Source organism: Schistocerca serialis, chromosome 6 (assembly GCF_023864345.2).
Source record: "Schistocerca serialis cubense isolate TAMUIC-IGC-003099 chromosome 6, iqSchSeri2.2, whole genome shotgun sequence".
Taxonomy (NCBI): domain Eukaryota; kingdom Metazoa; phylum Arthropoda; class Insecta; order Orthoptera; family Acrididae; genus Schistocerca; species Schistocerca serialis.
Window position 1 is genome coordinate 205,059,024 of NC_064643.1, and position 15,809 is coordinate 205,074,832.

General features: G+C 36.3%; 1 protein-coding gene across 1 annotated transcript in view; it reads right to left on the reverse strand.

Annotated features, from left to right (window-relative positions):
• The window catches only part of LOC126483649 (neural-cadherin-like), a 263,505-nt gene that overhangs the window by 31,198 nt on the left and 216,498 nt on the right, over nt 1-15,809 (reverse strand). The window contains exons 10-21 of the mRNA XM_050106709.1: nt 15,255-15,528; nt 11,422-11,630; nt 10,920-11,083; nt 7,647-7,815; nt 7,358-7,564; nt 6,973-7,244; nt 6,314-6,519; nt 5,969-6,111; nt 5,222-5,482; nt 4,094-4,444; nt 480-593; nt 193-379 (exon numbers count right to left, since the gene is read on the reverse strand). Coding sequence (XP_049962666.1) covers nt 193-379; nt 480-593; nt 4,094-4,444; nt 5,222-5,482; nt 5,969-6,111; nt 6,314-6,519; nt 6,973-7,244; nt 7,358-7,564; nt 7,647-7,815; nt 10,920-11,083; nt 11,422-11,630; nt 15,255-15,528 — 2,557 coding nt within the window. The remainder of the gene's footprint in view (nt 1-192; nt 380-479; nt 594-4,093; nt 4,445-5,221; nt 5,483-5,968; nt 6,112-6,313; nt 6,520-6,972; nt 7,245-7,357; nt 7,565-7,646; nt 7,816-10,919; nt 11,084-11,421; nt 11,631-15,254; nt 15,529-15,809) is intronic.

The following is a 15,809-nucleotide window of genomic DNA, read 5'->3' on the forward strand; positions in this document are numbered from 1 at the left end:
TGAACTGTACATGGTTTCAGAAACATAGGTAACTGACAGATCAAAGGTAAAAACCATCATTACAAAATTATATTCATAAAACTGAATAAACTATAAGGACAACAACATTACATTACAGAAAACAGCAACACAAAGCTTTCAGAGTTTCTTTCGATAACGTTGTTTGAGAATAGAAGATGAAGTGGAAGTTACCTTTCTGGTAATCAGCATAAACTTCAAATGTTCGAACTCCTGTATATTCTGCTTTTCCTCCAGCGTAAACACCTTCCTGCTTATCTACCAGTAAAAGCTGGTGTCCCTCAAAGGTGAAGGTTTCGTTGTATCTACGGCCTTCGCCACCATCGAGTTCCAAAGTTGCAGCTGAACCATGTCGTGAAACCTGACGTGACAAAAGCAGATTAATAGCTGTTTGGCAACCGTACACAATTTTTACCATTATATCCACAAATAAAAGTTGAACAAACAGTGCTCAGAAATACCTTAGCTGTATGCCATTGTCCATCATCCACTGCAACTGCACTTAACCAGAGATCTTTCTCCTCAGTACGAAGACTATTAAGATTATAGCGGAAATGTAATCTGCTATCTTTAATCTGAAAGTATATATGTTTCAAATAGTTATCAGATCTTGAAAACCCATGAACAATTAATGATACATATCATATAACACTAAACACAAGTATTAGATCAGTAACTTAATTATGTTGAGTAGGTCAAATGGAATGAGCAAGAAAGGTTTGTTGTTCAAATTGTAATGTACATATCTTAAATTTGTTCTATCTGTGTGACTGCCAGCACTGGTTTGTTTCTACTTGAGTATTGAATATCTACCCACTGCAGGGCTGAATTATTTACTTTTGCATTTAGTTTCAAATGTTGCACTTTCATTTCAAAATTATGTTATTAACTGTAATAGACATGAAGATAAAGGAAAAATACAATACAGGGCAGAGACGTGAACAGAGAAAGCTAGCATAAGTCATTAATGATTGTAGCTCATCTGAGGCTTACTAGATATGTACCAAGACTCACTATAACAGAGTAATGATGGAACTGTAATTATAGAAGTCTATAGTTACTTTCCTTTCTTCTGATCAGTTATGTTCAGAAGTTCTTCATTCTCTCTGTCAAGTTTTCTCATTTTCATCTTTCCAATGAAGTGAATCTGAATGTGATGGCTTAAGACTCATTTATCAAGCTGCCAACACTGTGCCAGTTTTTCCAGTTGCAGAAACAGTAATTACATGAAACTTATGATCCCCTGACAGATAGCCAGCATAGATTCAGAAAAAGTTATTCCTATGAAACAAAACTAGCTCTTTATTCACGTGAAGTAATGACTGCCACTGAAAGGGGATCTCAAGTTGATTCCATATTTGTAGATATCCAGAAGCCTTTTGACATAATTCCTCACAGGTGGTTTCTAACCAAATTGCATTCCTATGAGTATTGTCTGAACTTTGTGAGTGGATTTGTGATTTCCTGTCAGAAATATGACAGTTTATAGTAGTTGACAGGAAGACACTGAGCGACATTTGACATTTCCTAAGGAAGTGTTACAGATCCTCTGCTTTTCCCAGTAAAAAAAGAACACCATCAAAAAATCATCAAAATGGGATGGAAATCAGTAGATGAGATGTATTTGTACAGACAACAAATGATTACAATTTCAGAAAAACTGGATGAGTTATTCAAGAGGAAAAGCTTCACAAACTGAGTATTTCAACAACACATTGGTCCACCTCTGGCCCTTATGCAACCAGTTATTTGGCTTGGCACTGATTCATAGAGGATATCGGGCCAAATTCTGTCCAAATGGTATGTCAGATTGTCAAACTAGCAAGCTAGTTGGGGGATCCTGCCCATAATGCCCCAATAATTCTAACTGAGGAGAGATCCAGCGACCTTGTTGGGAAAGATAGGGGTTTGGCAAGCATGAAGACAACCAGTAGAAATGCTCACTGCGTGCAGGCGGGCATTACCTTGCTTAAATTTAAGGCCAGGATGGTGTGCCATGAAGGGCAACAAAACAAGGCGTAGAACATCACTTATGTCTCGCTGTGCTGTAATGGTGCTGTGGAAATGGCACACCAGACTATCACTCCTTGCTGTCAGGCCATATGGTGGGCGGCACTTAGGCTGATATCCCATCACTGCCCATAGCATGTACAAACACATCTGCACTGGTCATAGAGCTCATTTCAATACGAGACTCATCACTAAAGACAATTCTACTCCAGTCGATAAGGTTCCAAGTTCAAGACATGCCTGGAGATGCTCCTGATAGTGGTGGCACATCAACCTAACTTCCACCCACCATACAGCCTGACAACCAGGAGTCAAGGCCTGGAGTGCCATTTTTTCATAGCAGGACCCTTTGGTTGTCATCCATAGAACCCTTACAGCACAGCAGTACATTGATGATATTCTATGCCCTTCAAGCCGAGAGATCCTGGACTTACATTTCAGCAAGATAACGCCTTCCTGCACACAGTGAGTTTCTACTGCTTGCCAAACCCAACCTTGGCCAGCAAGCTCGCCAGATCTCTCCCCAATTGAGAATTCTTGGAGCATTATGGGCAGGACCCTCCAACTAGCTCAGGATTTTGATGATATAATGTGCCAATTGGACAGAATTTGGCACAATATCCCTCAGGAGGACATCCAACAACTTTCAGTCAATGCCAAGCTGAATAAATGCTTGCATAAGGGCCAGATATGGACCAATGCATTACTGATTAGCTCAATCCATGAAGCTCTTTCTCCTGAACACATCATCCAATTTTTTTGAGATAGTACTAATTTGTTTATCAAACAATGGAAACTCCAGGTAGGAATATCAACAATGTAAGAAAAGACAGATTGCTACTTACTGTAACAAAATGAACTGCAAAAAGAGTTAGACACGAAATCTGTATTCTATGAAAAGTGACAATTGACCCTGAACAATAAAAAGTGTAATGTCCTACATACAAATACTAAAAACACTGTTAAATTTTGGTCACACAATAAACAAATTTAAAGGTTGTCAATTCAACCAAATACCTAAGGATTACAATTACAAACAATTTACATTGAAACTACCGCACAAAAAATTTTTGCAGGGAATGTGAACCAAAGATTGCATTTTACTGGTGGAACATTTGGAAGATGCAGCAAATCTACTCATGAATCTCCTTATGATGTGCATCCTCTCCTGCAGCATTGCTACACCACACAGGATCCTTATCCCACAGGACTCATGGAGTACATCCAAATAGCTCAATGAAGGAAAGTTCATTTTGCATTATCGTGAAATAGAGAAGAGAGTGTCAAGTACATGATACACAAGTTGGTGTGACAGTCATTAAAACAAGGGCATTTCTCTTTGTGGCAAAATTCTTTCATGAAATTTCAATCACCAACTTTCTCTTCCAATTGTGAAAATGTTATTTTGGCTCCCACCTATGTAGAGAGAAATGACCATCATAAGAAAATAACAGAAATCAGAGCTTGCATGGAAGGATTTAAGTGTTCATTTTTCTCATGTGCTGTTCTTGTGCAAAACCACTGTGAAATAGTGTAAAAGTGGTTCCATGAACATTCTGCCAAGCACTTAGTGTCAATTCAAGATTAGTCATGTAGATGTAGACATTTGTAACTACAATTTTATGCCTCACAATTCACAATTTTGGCTGGAAGTGGCCAGACTGATATTAAATGTCAGCTTGTACTATACTACAAGCACTTATTTCTGAATACTGAGATCTCAGAACATGTCACAATTAATAAAGTAGTTTCAGAAGTCAATGAATGAAATTCAATTGATAGATAGATTTGATATCATAATAATGTAGAAGTAAAGGGCAGAGAATTCAGAAATAAAACTGTAGTACATATTGGGAAATACATATTCAGATGCAAATAAAGACAATGGAAAGATATGATGTGAGATCAAGACTGAAGGAAATGATGTATTTTGGAAGTAGAGACATGGGAATGCAGAACAAAACTGAGTGTCATATTAGAATGGAGAAAACTAAAGCAACAAATGTTAAGGTATGGCAGCCGTTGAGTTCCTGTAACAACGGACAGAACAGTGGAAAGCACTTACCTCAAGAATTCCATATTCCCGATTGTGCTGGTCACTGACACGGAATAGTTCACCATGTTGCTCTCTTGTGCGAAACCTAAGCTGCATCTGAGTAGAGAAGCGATCGGGCTCAAAGGACAAAGCATACTTGACATAGCTCTGTGTCTTGAACATAGTGGGCACAGTAGGCAAAGTACAGCTGGGACCTGTCCATCCAGGTTTGCACTCGCAACGCCCCTCTGAGAAACTACCTACACAAGTACCATGTTCCCAACAGCGAATGGTAGAGTCCTGTGTGTTGCATATTTCCTCTGTCTGAGGGCAACCAGCTACACTGTTGCGATGATGGCCAGGATGAGCAAGGTCATAAAGCTGCAAAGAAAGAACAGGATAAAGGGATTAAAAAAGCAAGCAAAAACAAGAAAAACTCTGATCTGCTAAGATATCTCAATATACACTTATAATGTGGAGAAAAATACTTGTCAAAATAATGGACAAGATTTACTGCTGATTCTATCTTGCTCACACACAAAATATCATCACACAAGATAATGAGAATTATAGAAACAGTGCAGCTCTTTCCACAGATCATATAAAGAAGCCCTGCATATCAGTAAATGGAGTGATGATGAAACAAATAGTCTTTTCTTAATTTGCAAGAAAATGATGATCATAAAAACTTAAAGATGATGGGTTTTGTGGAGCTGGTGTGTCAAATTGCAGTGCTGTACTAGTTAACATCAAGTAGAATTAACAGAGAGAAACCAGAATAGACTATATTTTGAAATCTTTATATACATACACATATATGCATATTAAAAAAATCCAAATTTTTAATTAGAGATGTGACTGTACTTAAGTTTTCAGTAGATGTGATACATAGAAGGCACAAATACATACACACATTGAAAGCAAAATAACAACAGCAAATACAGTTCTCATCCTCATTTAAGTATATTTATCAAAATTCATTTTGTTAGTTACTATTAGGCTGTAAGCTGCAAGTACAGATGTATCATTTGGTATGAGAAGTGACAGAAAAGAAATTTAGGAGCTGTACATTACGTATTGGTTATTAATTTCTAATGAATTTCACCATATTAATTAAAACCACACCAAAGAACTTTAAAATTTGACATAGCACCTTACCTTGCTGTTGTGGAAGACATTTTTAATACAACCATCAAAACCTTTTCCGGATGGTGCTGCATGCCAGTGGTACAATTCTGGGTTAATAGCTTCCACAAACCAACCCCCAAGTTGCAATGGCGCATTCACATTCAGGTATTCGTTAAATGGTGGAATGGTACCATGTGCCTGACAGCTTGAATCATCAAAATCTGGTGGAGTTCCATCTTCCAGTTCAACTACATCAGCAGATTTGCAGTAATCTATTACCATGCGAACACTCTGCATTAAAGAAAAAATGTTTCATTATATTTCCAGCAAATACATTTCTTGGGTTACAAATTAAACTGGAGTCTACATTTATCAAAATACTGTAACATGGAACAAAAATTAGTGGACTGATGTGTAGTGTACAAATACATGCAACAGAAAACAGTATTCATAGTAGCTCCAGAGCTTTTGCTATTTTCCCAGCAAAAGTACACACATTCACACACACAATAACACAGAAACCCAAACACACACACACATACACACGCGGGTAAGGCAAGACTAATCAATCCTTTGGCCATGGGTGTGTGTGTTTGGGTGCGAATCTGGGTACTTTTGCTAGTAAGCTCAAAAGCTGCTGTGAATGCTGTCTTATTTTACATATGTGTATGCAGGACACATTAGTCTGTTATAGGCGAGTAGTTTCCTCCTCCTTATTTTACAGATTACTAAATATGATTAACTTAATAAAACAACTACAGACACATCAGATTTTACCTCAGTATCCCAAAATATATCAACTCTGTGCCATTCTCCATCATCTAAACTCTTTTTTGTTTTCACACGTAGTTCCAGAGTGCCTGACCCAAAATCAATTAAAAGCTTAGGCATTCCACTTTCAAGCTCTAAGGAAATAAAATCTGAAACGTACAAACAATAACCAATTCAGTACTACTTGATTTACATCAATGTATTGTTCTAAATGAAAGTGTGTAGTGAAATTTATAATCTATTAATAATAATAATAATAATAATGACACAATTTCTATCTAACTAGCTTTCTGTCCATTACACTACTTTGCCTACCAAAACTTACAGCTTTCTGTTTCATGCTGCACATACCTGACACAATAATTTCATTAGACTCTGGAGGCACAATAGGTCCATTATAAAGCAGCATTCCATCTTTCTTTTTAGTTATAAACTCAAGGCTGAGATGAGAACTATCACACATTTCCAGAGGAGGATACCATGCCCATCCATTTCCTCTGAAACTACGACCTGTCTGCTGACACCTTGGACCACTATAACCAGTTGGACATGAGCAACTGTAAAAGATTCAGAATGAATTAATTAGTTTTTTTCCTGTCTCAATAGTTATTTAAGATTTAAATAGATATATACTTAATATTTAATTTGAGCTATGTCTTTAATTCGAAGGACATTTGCTGTATTGTCCTCCGCTTAGCCACCTGGAAGAACGTGATTGACCAATTAAAATGTAAAAAATAAGGTTTCTTTTTTTAAAAACTAGTGGTTACTAAGGTGTTTAGAGACAGGAAAAGAGGTAATAGCTAACAACACTCTCTTTTTTCATGCCAACTAACATAGTGTTTCATTAAAACCAGACTTAGAGTTGTTTGATATAAAAAACCTTAAAAAAGAAGAAACATCTGAAATTATGGTGGGAAATAACACAATAATGGGAAATGAACAATGTTAGAAGATCTTCAGATTCAGGAAATACAATTTAAAGGAACACATTAACTCAGTACACATACCTCAGTCCAAATCTGCCCTCCATACAACGTCCTCCATTATAACATGGACTCAATCTACAGCTCTCTCCTTTACTGAAATTACGTGCACCACAAGTACATTCTGCTATGACATCAACACGCACTCCTACCAGTGCAGTCTTGTTCGCATTAACCATGTATGGTAAATTACTAATGTCTAGTATATTTGTACAACTTCCTTCACACATCACATTTTCATAAAGGCACTCATCAATTCCTACCATAGTTATATTTATACCAACATCTTTTTCAATCTGCAACAGAAAAAATAAGCCATAAATCAAGAAACCAAACAAAAATGCATTTTTCACCATAAGAACTCTCAAAAAAAAAAAAAAAAAAAAAAAAAAAGTTATGTATAGCCTACCTCCTCTCTGTGCATAAGCACAAGTCCATTCAGTCTCACAGGTTTGTAGTATGGGGAGCCATGGGCTGCAAATCTAATATCTGTGACAGGTGGATGCTTTTTTCGTAACTGTACACTAAAAACATCAACATTCTCCCTTTCTGTATCGAGCAATTCGGCTAGTTTGTCTCTGAATCGATCAGCTTTGCTCCTCTGAAGACTTTGTGTCTACAAGAACAAAGATAGTGTGTTGAAGTTGGTATAAAAATATATGTCAAATAAAAAAATAAATCACAGCCAGTCTACATACCCTGTAGTTCCACACTCTAATGAAATCTTCATCTGTAATACCAGCTATTCTTATAGAGCCAGAGTTAATAACAGCATCATGAGGAATCTCTCTGACAATGACTGTTACGTTTGCTTGTACATCAGTCTGAGTGTGTTTACGGTCATACACCTTGAACCTCAAATTATACCTAGAAAGATATAATAATACCATATTTAATGAATAGCTTATATGTGACATTAAGCAATACACTGAGTTATAAAAGTCATGGGATACCTCCTAATATCATGATGGACCTCCTTTTGCTCAGAATAGAACAAAAACTTGACATGACATGGACTCAATAAGTCATTGGAAGTCCCCTGCCCAGATACTGAGCCATGCTACCTCTACAGCCATCCATAATTGTGAAAGTGTTGCTGGTTCAGGTGTTTCTGCATTAACTGACCTCTCGGTTATCTCCCATAAATGTTTGAAGGGATTCATGTCAGATGCTCTAGGTGGCCAGATCACTTACTCAAACTGTCTCCAATATTCTTCAAACCAGACATTAAAAATTATGGCCTGGTGACAAGATGCACTATCATCCATAAAAAAAGTCCATCAATGGATTAAATAGTCTCCACGAATCTGAAAGTAATCTTTTTCATTTAATGATCAGTTCAGTTAGACCGTTCCATGTAAACGCACCGCACGCCATTATGGAGCGACCACCAGCTTGCCTTGTTGACAACTTGGTTCCATGGCTTCGTAACGTCTACATCACAAATGAACCCTATCATCAACTCTTGTCAACTGGAATCTGGTTTTTACTGACCAGGCCATGGTTTTCCACTCACCTAGGATCCAACCATAATGGTCATGAGACCAGGAAAGTTGCTGTAGATGAGGTAATGCTGTTAGCAAAGGCACATGCATTGGTCATCTGCTGCTGTAGCCCATTACCGCCAAATTTCGTTGCACTGTCCTCATAGGTATGTTTGTCATACATCCCACAATGACTTCAATGGTTATTTCATGCATTGTCACTATTCTGTTAGCACTGACAACTCTACGCAAACACTGGTGCTCTCTGTCACTAATTGAAGGCAGTTGGCCACTGTGTTGTCCATGGTGAGAGGCAATGCCTGAAATTTGGTATTTTCGGCACACTCTTGACACTGTCGATCTTGGAATACTGAATTCCCTAATGATTTCTGAAATGGAATGTTCCAGGCATCTAGTTCTAACCACCGCTCCTCATTCGAAGTCTGTTCATTCCATTGGGTGGCCGTAAACATGTGAGAAATCTTTTCACATGAAATATCTGAGTAGAAAAAACAGATCTGCCAATGCACTGCCCTTTTATACCTTGTGTACAGGATGCTATCACCACCTTTATATGAGCATATTGCTACCCAGGACTGTTTGTCACCTCAGTGAAAAAGCTGAGTTGGATATTATGTGAGAAGAAGCCTCTTAGTTATAGGCCAAAACAGCAAGTGGATTCTGTCAGATTCTTGGACAGCCTGTGTTCTCCATCTCTGTTTCCTTCTTTTGTCCTAATTCTTGCACATCTCCTTGTCACTTTGTTATTGTTCTCTATCACATCTCTCTCTATTGTAAGTTTCATGAGAAGCCCAAGTCAGATTCAGATGCAGTTATCCTTAACGTGGTTTTCCAGAGTTTCTTTAATTCATTACCAGTACCTTTGCTTCACTGCTCCTTTACTTATTTAAAGGGAGCTTATACCTTGACCAGCCCTACAAGATATAATACTAGTGTCGTCAAATCACACTCTATCAAACAAGTGACAAGAACTTTCATCATAATACAGAATGAAGTGCTACAACAATGAATGTTTGTGGGATAACTGGATTTGATTTAATCAATAATTGATCAAAAATGCAATTGCAAATACATCAAGGTGTAGTCACTTCAGTGAAAATCCCAGAATATCTGTAAGATGAAAATGAGGTTGTTAAGTTCAGTTAGGCATATTAATGACCTAGCAGACAAATTTTTTGTAGATGCTGCAGTTACCTATAACAAAGCACTGTTTGCGTAAAGGTGCATAAATACTCAGTCAAGTCTTGATGAGATTTCAAAGTGGTGCAAAGATTGGCAATATGCCTTAAATGTTCAGAAATATAAAATTTTGCCCTTCACAAAATGAAAATACAGCATCATCTTATGACCGCAATATCAATGAGTCACAGTTTGAATCAGTCAACTCATAAAAAAATTTGGGTGTAACAATTTATAGGGATATTAAATAGAATTATCACATAAGTTCAGTCATAAGTACAGCAGGTGGCAGACTGCATTCCATTGGTATAATAAAAGGGAATCAGCCTATAAACCAAATAGCATACAAAACACTCATACAACCCATCCTTGAATATTTGAATATTCCTCAAGTATGTAAGAACCATACCAAACAGGACTAATAGAGGATATTAAATGTATACAAAAAAGGGCAGCATGACTGGTAATAGATTTGTCTGACCCATGGGAGAGTGTCATAGTGATTCTGAAAGAAATGAACTGGTGCATGCTTGAAGAAGGATGCAAATTATCTTCTGAAAGCCTACTAAGAAAGTTTCTGGAACCAACTTTATGTGACAAACCTAGGAATGCGCTAAAAGCTCCACAGGGATCATGAAGACAATATTAGACTAATTATGGTGAGCACAGAGGCATCCAGCCAACCATTCTTCTTGCACTCCATATGAGAACGAAACACAAAAATAACCTTAGAAATGGTACAATGGGATGTACCCTCTGCAATTCACTTTATGTGGTTTGCAGTGTATAAACTTAGATGTAGATGCAGTATCAAAATATTGTCAATAGCCTTTCTACCTTTTCCAGTCACATCATATTATAGGGCACAAATTTGTACTAGATGGGCAAAGTATCAACCACAAAAATGACAATATCTACTGCAACTGTTTCAAATTTGTGAACGAATCAGAAGTATTTGATTCTAATTTGAAGAGTGTGTTTGAGGAGGAGATGAAGAGAGGTTACTAGTGCTTCATGCACTACAACAATAGACACATTTCAGTTTGACAGATTTAGGTTTTCTGTGATTTTTCAGAAATATCTTCAGCTGAATGATCAAATTATTTTCTTAAAGTCTGTTTCTAACGACCTTCAGGTTTACAGGACATTGACCTCTAACCCTTCTTTAAAGAATTACCTCTATTCCACAAAATGCCATCCTTGAAAGATTCCAGAAATTCTGTGGTCTTCATAACCCATCTCTTAAAATGAATTTCATTATTGACATTTTGAAACTTTTAGAATTACCTGCCATCCTGTGTGCCATGTCTCATGATTATCATGCCTGAATCTTCATTCAGTTTAAATCTGGGATGATCTATTCCTTCCCAGTAAAACTTCTTGTCTGGCAAATCCCAATCATCCAGATCATAAACATAAACACGTCCAATTTCTGTGTCCGGAGCCTGCCCCTAATTTAAAAGATAAGAATGAAATATGTAAACAATTAATACAAAAACATGAAGTAATTTTAACAAACAACAAACAGTTACATTTATTTTTAGCCCGCTAATTCAGAATATCTTGCTTCAAAAATTTGTCAATGAACTCCATCTTACACAAAAAAAAAAAAAAATCATAGCTTTTGAATATTTTCTTTTGTAAATACACGACCCACAGAGAACATTGGTAACCATTATTTTATATATAATTAAAAATGTACAAGTGTAAAAGTAGTGTGAAAATGTTTTAGGAAACTGAACATGTTTAGTAATTTGTGATGCCAAGCATATTATTATAATTCTCATACCATGTAATTGTAGACAAATATTTCCTTTGAACCAGGTTGCATTTTGTTGTCATTGACATCACCAATGACTACAGTGAGTGTGCTAGTGCCAGACATTGCAGGATTACCAGCATCCTTTATAACAATGGGAATCAAGTACTCCTTCTGCTGTTCTCGGTCAAATGATCGGAGTGACGAAACAACTGCCATTCCATCTCCATTAGCACCCTCTACAAGAAAAAAAGTAAATGTTTCCACACAAGTTTTTTTGTTAAACCACTTGATACTATTTTTATTATTATGAACATATTCGGACTTGAATAAGGGAGATAACTCAATAAGTGAAACCACCAGACATCTTCATAAGAGAGACTGATATCCAGGAAACGCTCGCTTTACCTACAGTCACATTATCCATACATTCAAATATGTCTATTGCTATATTTTTCTGAATTTGGATGAATTGCAAGTGTGTGTATAAATCACATTTCCATACATCAGACATATACACATTGCCTTTTTCCCCTCGTTACACAGCACCAGTGTTTTAGGAAACAAAGAAAAACTAAGCAGGCATTAGTTGCTGAGGAAGATGCATGATATTCTCAGTATGTTCAGGCATATATTACAACACCTCCATCAAATAATAAACATAGAATTGTGAGTGTGTTTCAGAGTGAAATGTCTTGCCTCAATCCACCCTTTGTAAGATTGTGAATGAGAAAGATCCCATAATGTCTCTGCATTCTGAGGCATATGGAAATACAGAGATAAACTTAAGTAGTGAATTTTCTACAATAGAAAAATGGTTTACGAAATGGGTCAAACAAACCCTCCATAAAAATATTCCTGTGTTTGGACTACTGTTGGACAGAAAAGTTTACCACAAAACTTTTACAGCTGGTAATTGTTGGTTAAAGGCTTTTAAAAGATGTAATTATTCAGTTTTTAAGAAAGCAGCTGGGGAATGCAAACCTGCAGATGAAGATGTGTGTACTCAACGGAATTGAAATCTGATAATCCTTTTACAAGTTGCCAAGCACCTCCCAGCTAAAACATTCACATTTGAGGAGAAAATGCAAACAAAGTGCAGAGCACCTCACTATTCTTTTCTATGCCTGGTGTGTATATTGAATTGAAGTTTGTAGCTGTATCAAAAACAGCATACTTGTAGGACCTCACTGTTGCTGTATTTCAGGAGGCAAAATATTTATTATTGTCAATAAAGTCATATAAAAGTACAAGGAAGTATCCTAGTTTTTAGAACTTTGTCTCCTCTCATCCTCATGACTGGTGGATCCCCATCCTGGAGTCAGAGGGACCTGCCCCTCCTTTATTGCTTTCCTTAACCTACCCATTTTTCCTCCCAGAAGAAGGTACTAATAGTTCCAAAAGCTAAGATAGTTTCTTGTATTTTTATATGTGTCTATTGGCAGGTAAGTACTAGCTAATCAGTTAATCTCTCAATTTGAAAGTTTTATGTGAATCTTTTTTCTGATGCTTTTATTATAAGAACAGGCAATGTTCAGGTCACACACAACACTGTTTGTGCTGAGATTATAATCGTTGTACCTGTGGAACAATTGCAGTTCAACTTCTGTGTAGAGTGGGTCACACACACATACAAACAGATATAAGAGTCAACTATTGTGAATGTCGGTGGCAGCCCAAACTGAAGGAGAGCAATTATAGCCATCACTAGTCTTGTACTGAATGGGATGCTTAATAATTCCTCTCTAGTAATTTTAATTTCCAGCTGCTTTGGATGATAGTGCATGAAGAGAGGGGTTAAATTTATGGTATGGTAATTTAAATATTCGCAGCTTTAAACTTACTACCTGAAACATGAAGGCTTGGTGGATAAGGGAAATATTTAAGGTATTGCTGAATAAAGGTGAAGGAGAAAGTAAGAACAACAGAAGAAAAATCATTCTTTTTGTTGACAACTGTTCTACCCACACAGAAGTATCAACACTCATAAATGTGAAATTCATTTCTTTACCTCCCAATGCCATCAGTTGGTTCAACACTTGTGGTATCATTACCACAAAGACATCATCAGAAACATTCTGACTAGTCTGGACAATGACACTGATCCCGAGATAAATATAGTTCTTGGTATGAAATTTGCTGCGAAAGCCCAGTCACCAGCAAATGACGGTATTATCAAGAACTGTTTCAAGGAACCTGGATTTAGATCTGTAAGGCAGCCAATATTTAGAGCCAGAGGAAAAAATACTGAAATTAGGCCTAGCAACAACAAATAACAATGACATGTGTCGGACAATATACGGATGACAATGTTGTTACTCATTATGTCAACATATCCAAAGACAGAAAAAGTAACAATAATAGACTCTATCACACAAATGCCTGTTTTGAAGAGGAATAAATGCTATTCCCAAAAAGCAATATGCTTCAAATAGATTAGAAGACGTCCGCATATGTTTTTGATTTTTCGACAGGTGAGTCAGTTTTTGAAAAGATATGAGAGGTTGAAAACCATATTTGGAATAACAAACTGGAAATACAAAGAAAGCTGACAGACATCTTTCAGTAAATGTAGCCAGGTACACAGTAAATGACATTAAAAATTTCATTATAACTTAATACAGTATAACTTACACCCTTTTCTTAAACTTCTCCAGGTCAGACATGTAACTGCTAAACCATGACTAAGAAAAACTTCTAAATATGAGAGAGTCTATATCTGAACTTCAATTAGTGAGAAATTTCAATAAGTGGTTCCTTGAACTGTCACTTATCCAGGTTTGACTGTATTATGATTATTCCAAATGTTCAAATTCCAAAATTTTCATGTTCACAGATGTGATTTGTCCACTAATAATGTGAAGACGTGCAAAAATTCGGTGATAAGTTATAATAATGTTGCTCACTGCTTATACATTTCATTTTCTATCCTGAAATAGTCCTAAACTTTTGATAGATCATATTTTCTCATTCATTTTTCTGTGTCTTATCCATAACATTGTGGTCACATCTGTGATTAGATTATGTCTTTCCACAGTGCATTACAAGTTCACATTTGTTAAAGCTTAAACTGTAATTAAAACAGTATAAATACAAATGTTTTTTGGATGTATTAAAAAGTGAGGAGTCTTTGGCATTTCTCCAAGGAATAAAAGAGAAACACCTAATAAGCTATATAAAATCATAAACACATGGGTACAGTCATACTTCCAACACCACCTGTGATATGATGTTAAGTGAAAATCGAGAGCACAATTTTGGTCTTTGACACCTCAGCCTACATCTTTGTGTACCTCATCCTCACTGCAGGTGGGTCTCTCTCACCCTGAGGTCTAAGCAATCTGTCCTTCCTTTTTAACCTTCCCCAGACTATCCCTGTTTCCTCCATAAGGAAGGAACTAACAATTCCAAAAGCTATGTAATGTGCCTCTTTTACTTTTATATGTGTCTATCAGCAGCACTACATATTTTTTCTCCTGGAGGAAAATACTAGTCAGCAGTTCTGTCTCATAATTTATTAAATTTATCAGAATGCAAATTTTGATAGCCACATGACCACTACACATTTTAACAGATGTCACTCACTCAACAGCTGACACAATAAACAGATATTACATAAAGTGTGAACAAAACAATATATAATTACACAGATGCACCATTCTGTTAAAAAAAATTAAATTAAAACAAAGCCATAGCACAGCATCTAGTAATTCCTATCTGTGCTACTTGTACCAGATTTCTAAATATTCCTCTCTTTCTTGTCTAACATTCATTTGCTCTTCAAGCTGTTCCTTGTTCTCTGATTTTACTACTGTGTAAAATTATAAATTTTATTTTGCAAAAACCGGGATATATTTACTTACTTTGATCATGTTCAACTTTGAATGATGCACGTATAACATCATCTGCATTGGGGTCCATCCTGAATGTGAATGGTGGTCCATTGCTTTTTGATCTGTCATCATCATCTGTTGCAAGTATTTCTACTACCTTCCGAGGCGGTACATGCTCAGGTAATACAGGTCTATAATCCTTCAAGAATGTGGGAGCATTGTCATTTATGTCTTGAACTATAACAGTGAGTGTAGCTGTTGCTGTTTTCGGTGGCACTCCGTCATCAATAGCTAAGACTTTTACCTAAAGACATAGGAAAAATCAGTACAATTTCAAAATGTGTGTTTACAATAAGCATGCTTGCAATAATAATAATTCATAAAAATAAGCTGTAGAAGAAGAAAAAGAAAAGTGAAATTCATTTGATGAAACTTATTTAATAATGTGCCTTAACAGAGGAAGCTTAGATCTATCATACATGAAGAAAATAATAGATTTAAAGAAACAGACATTAATTAATATAATACAGAACTTAGCAAATCAGCAAATAAATACACTTACGTGGAATTTAAAAATGATGGTTG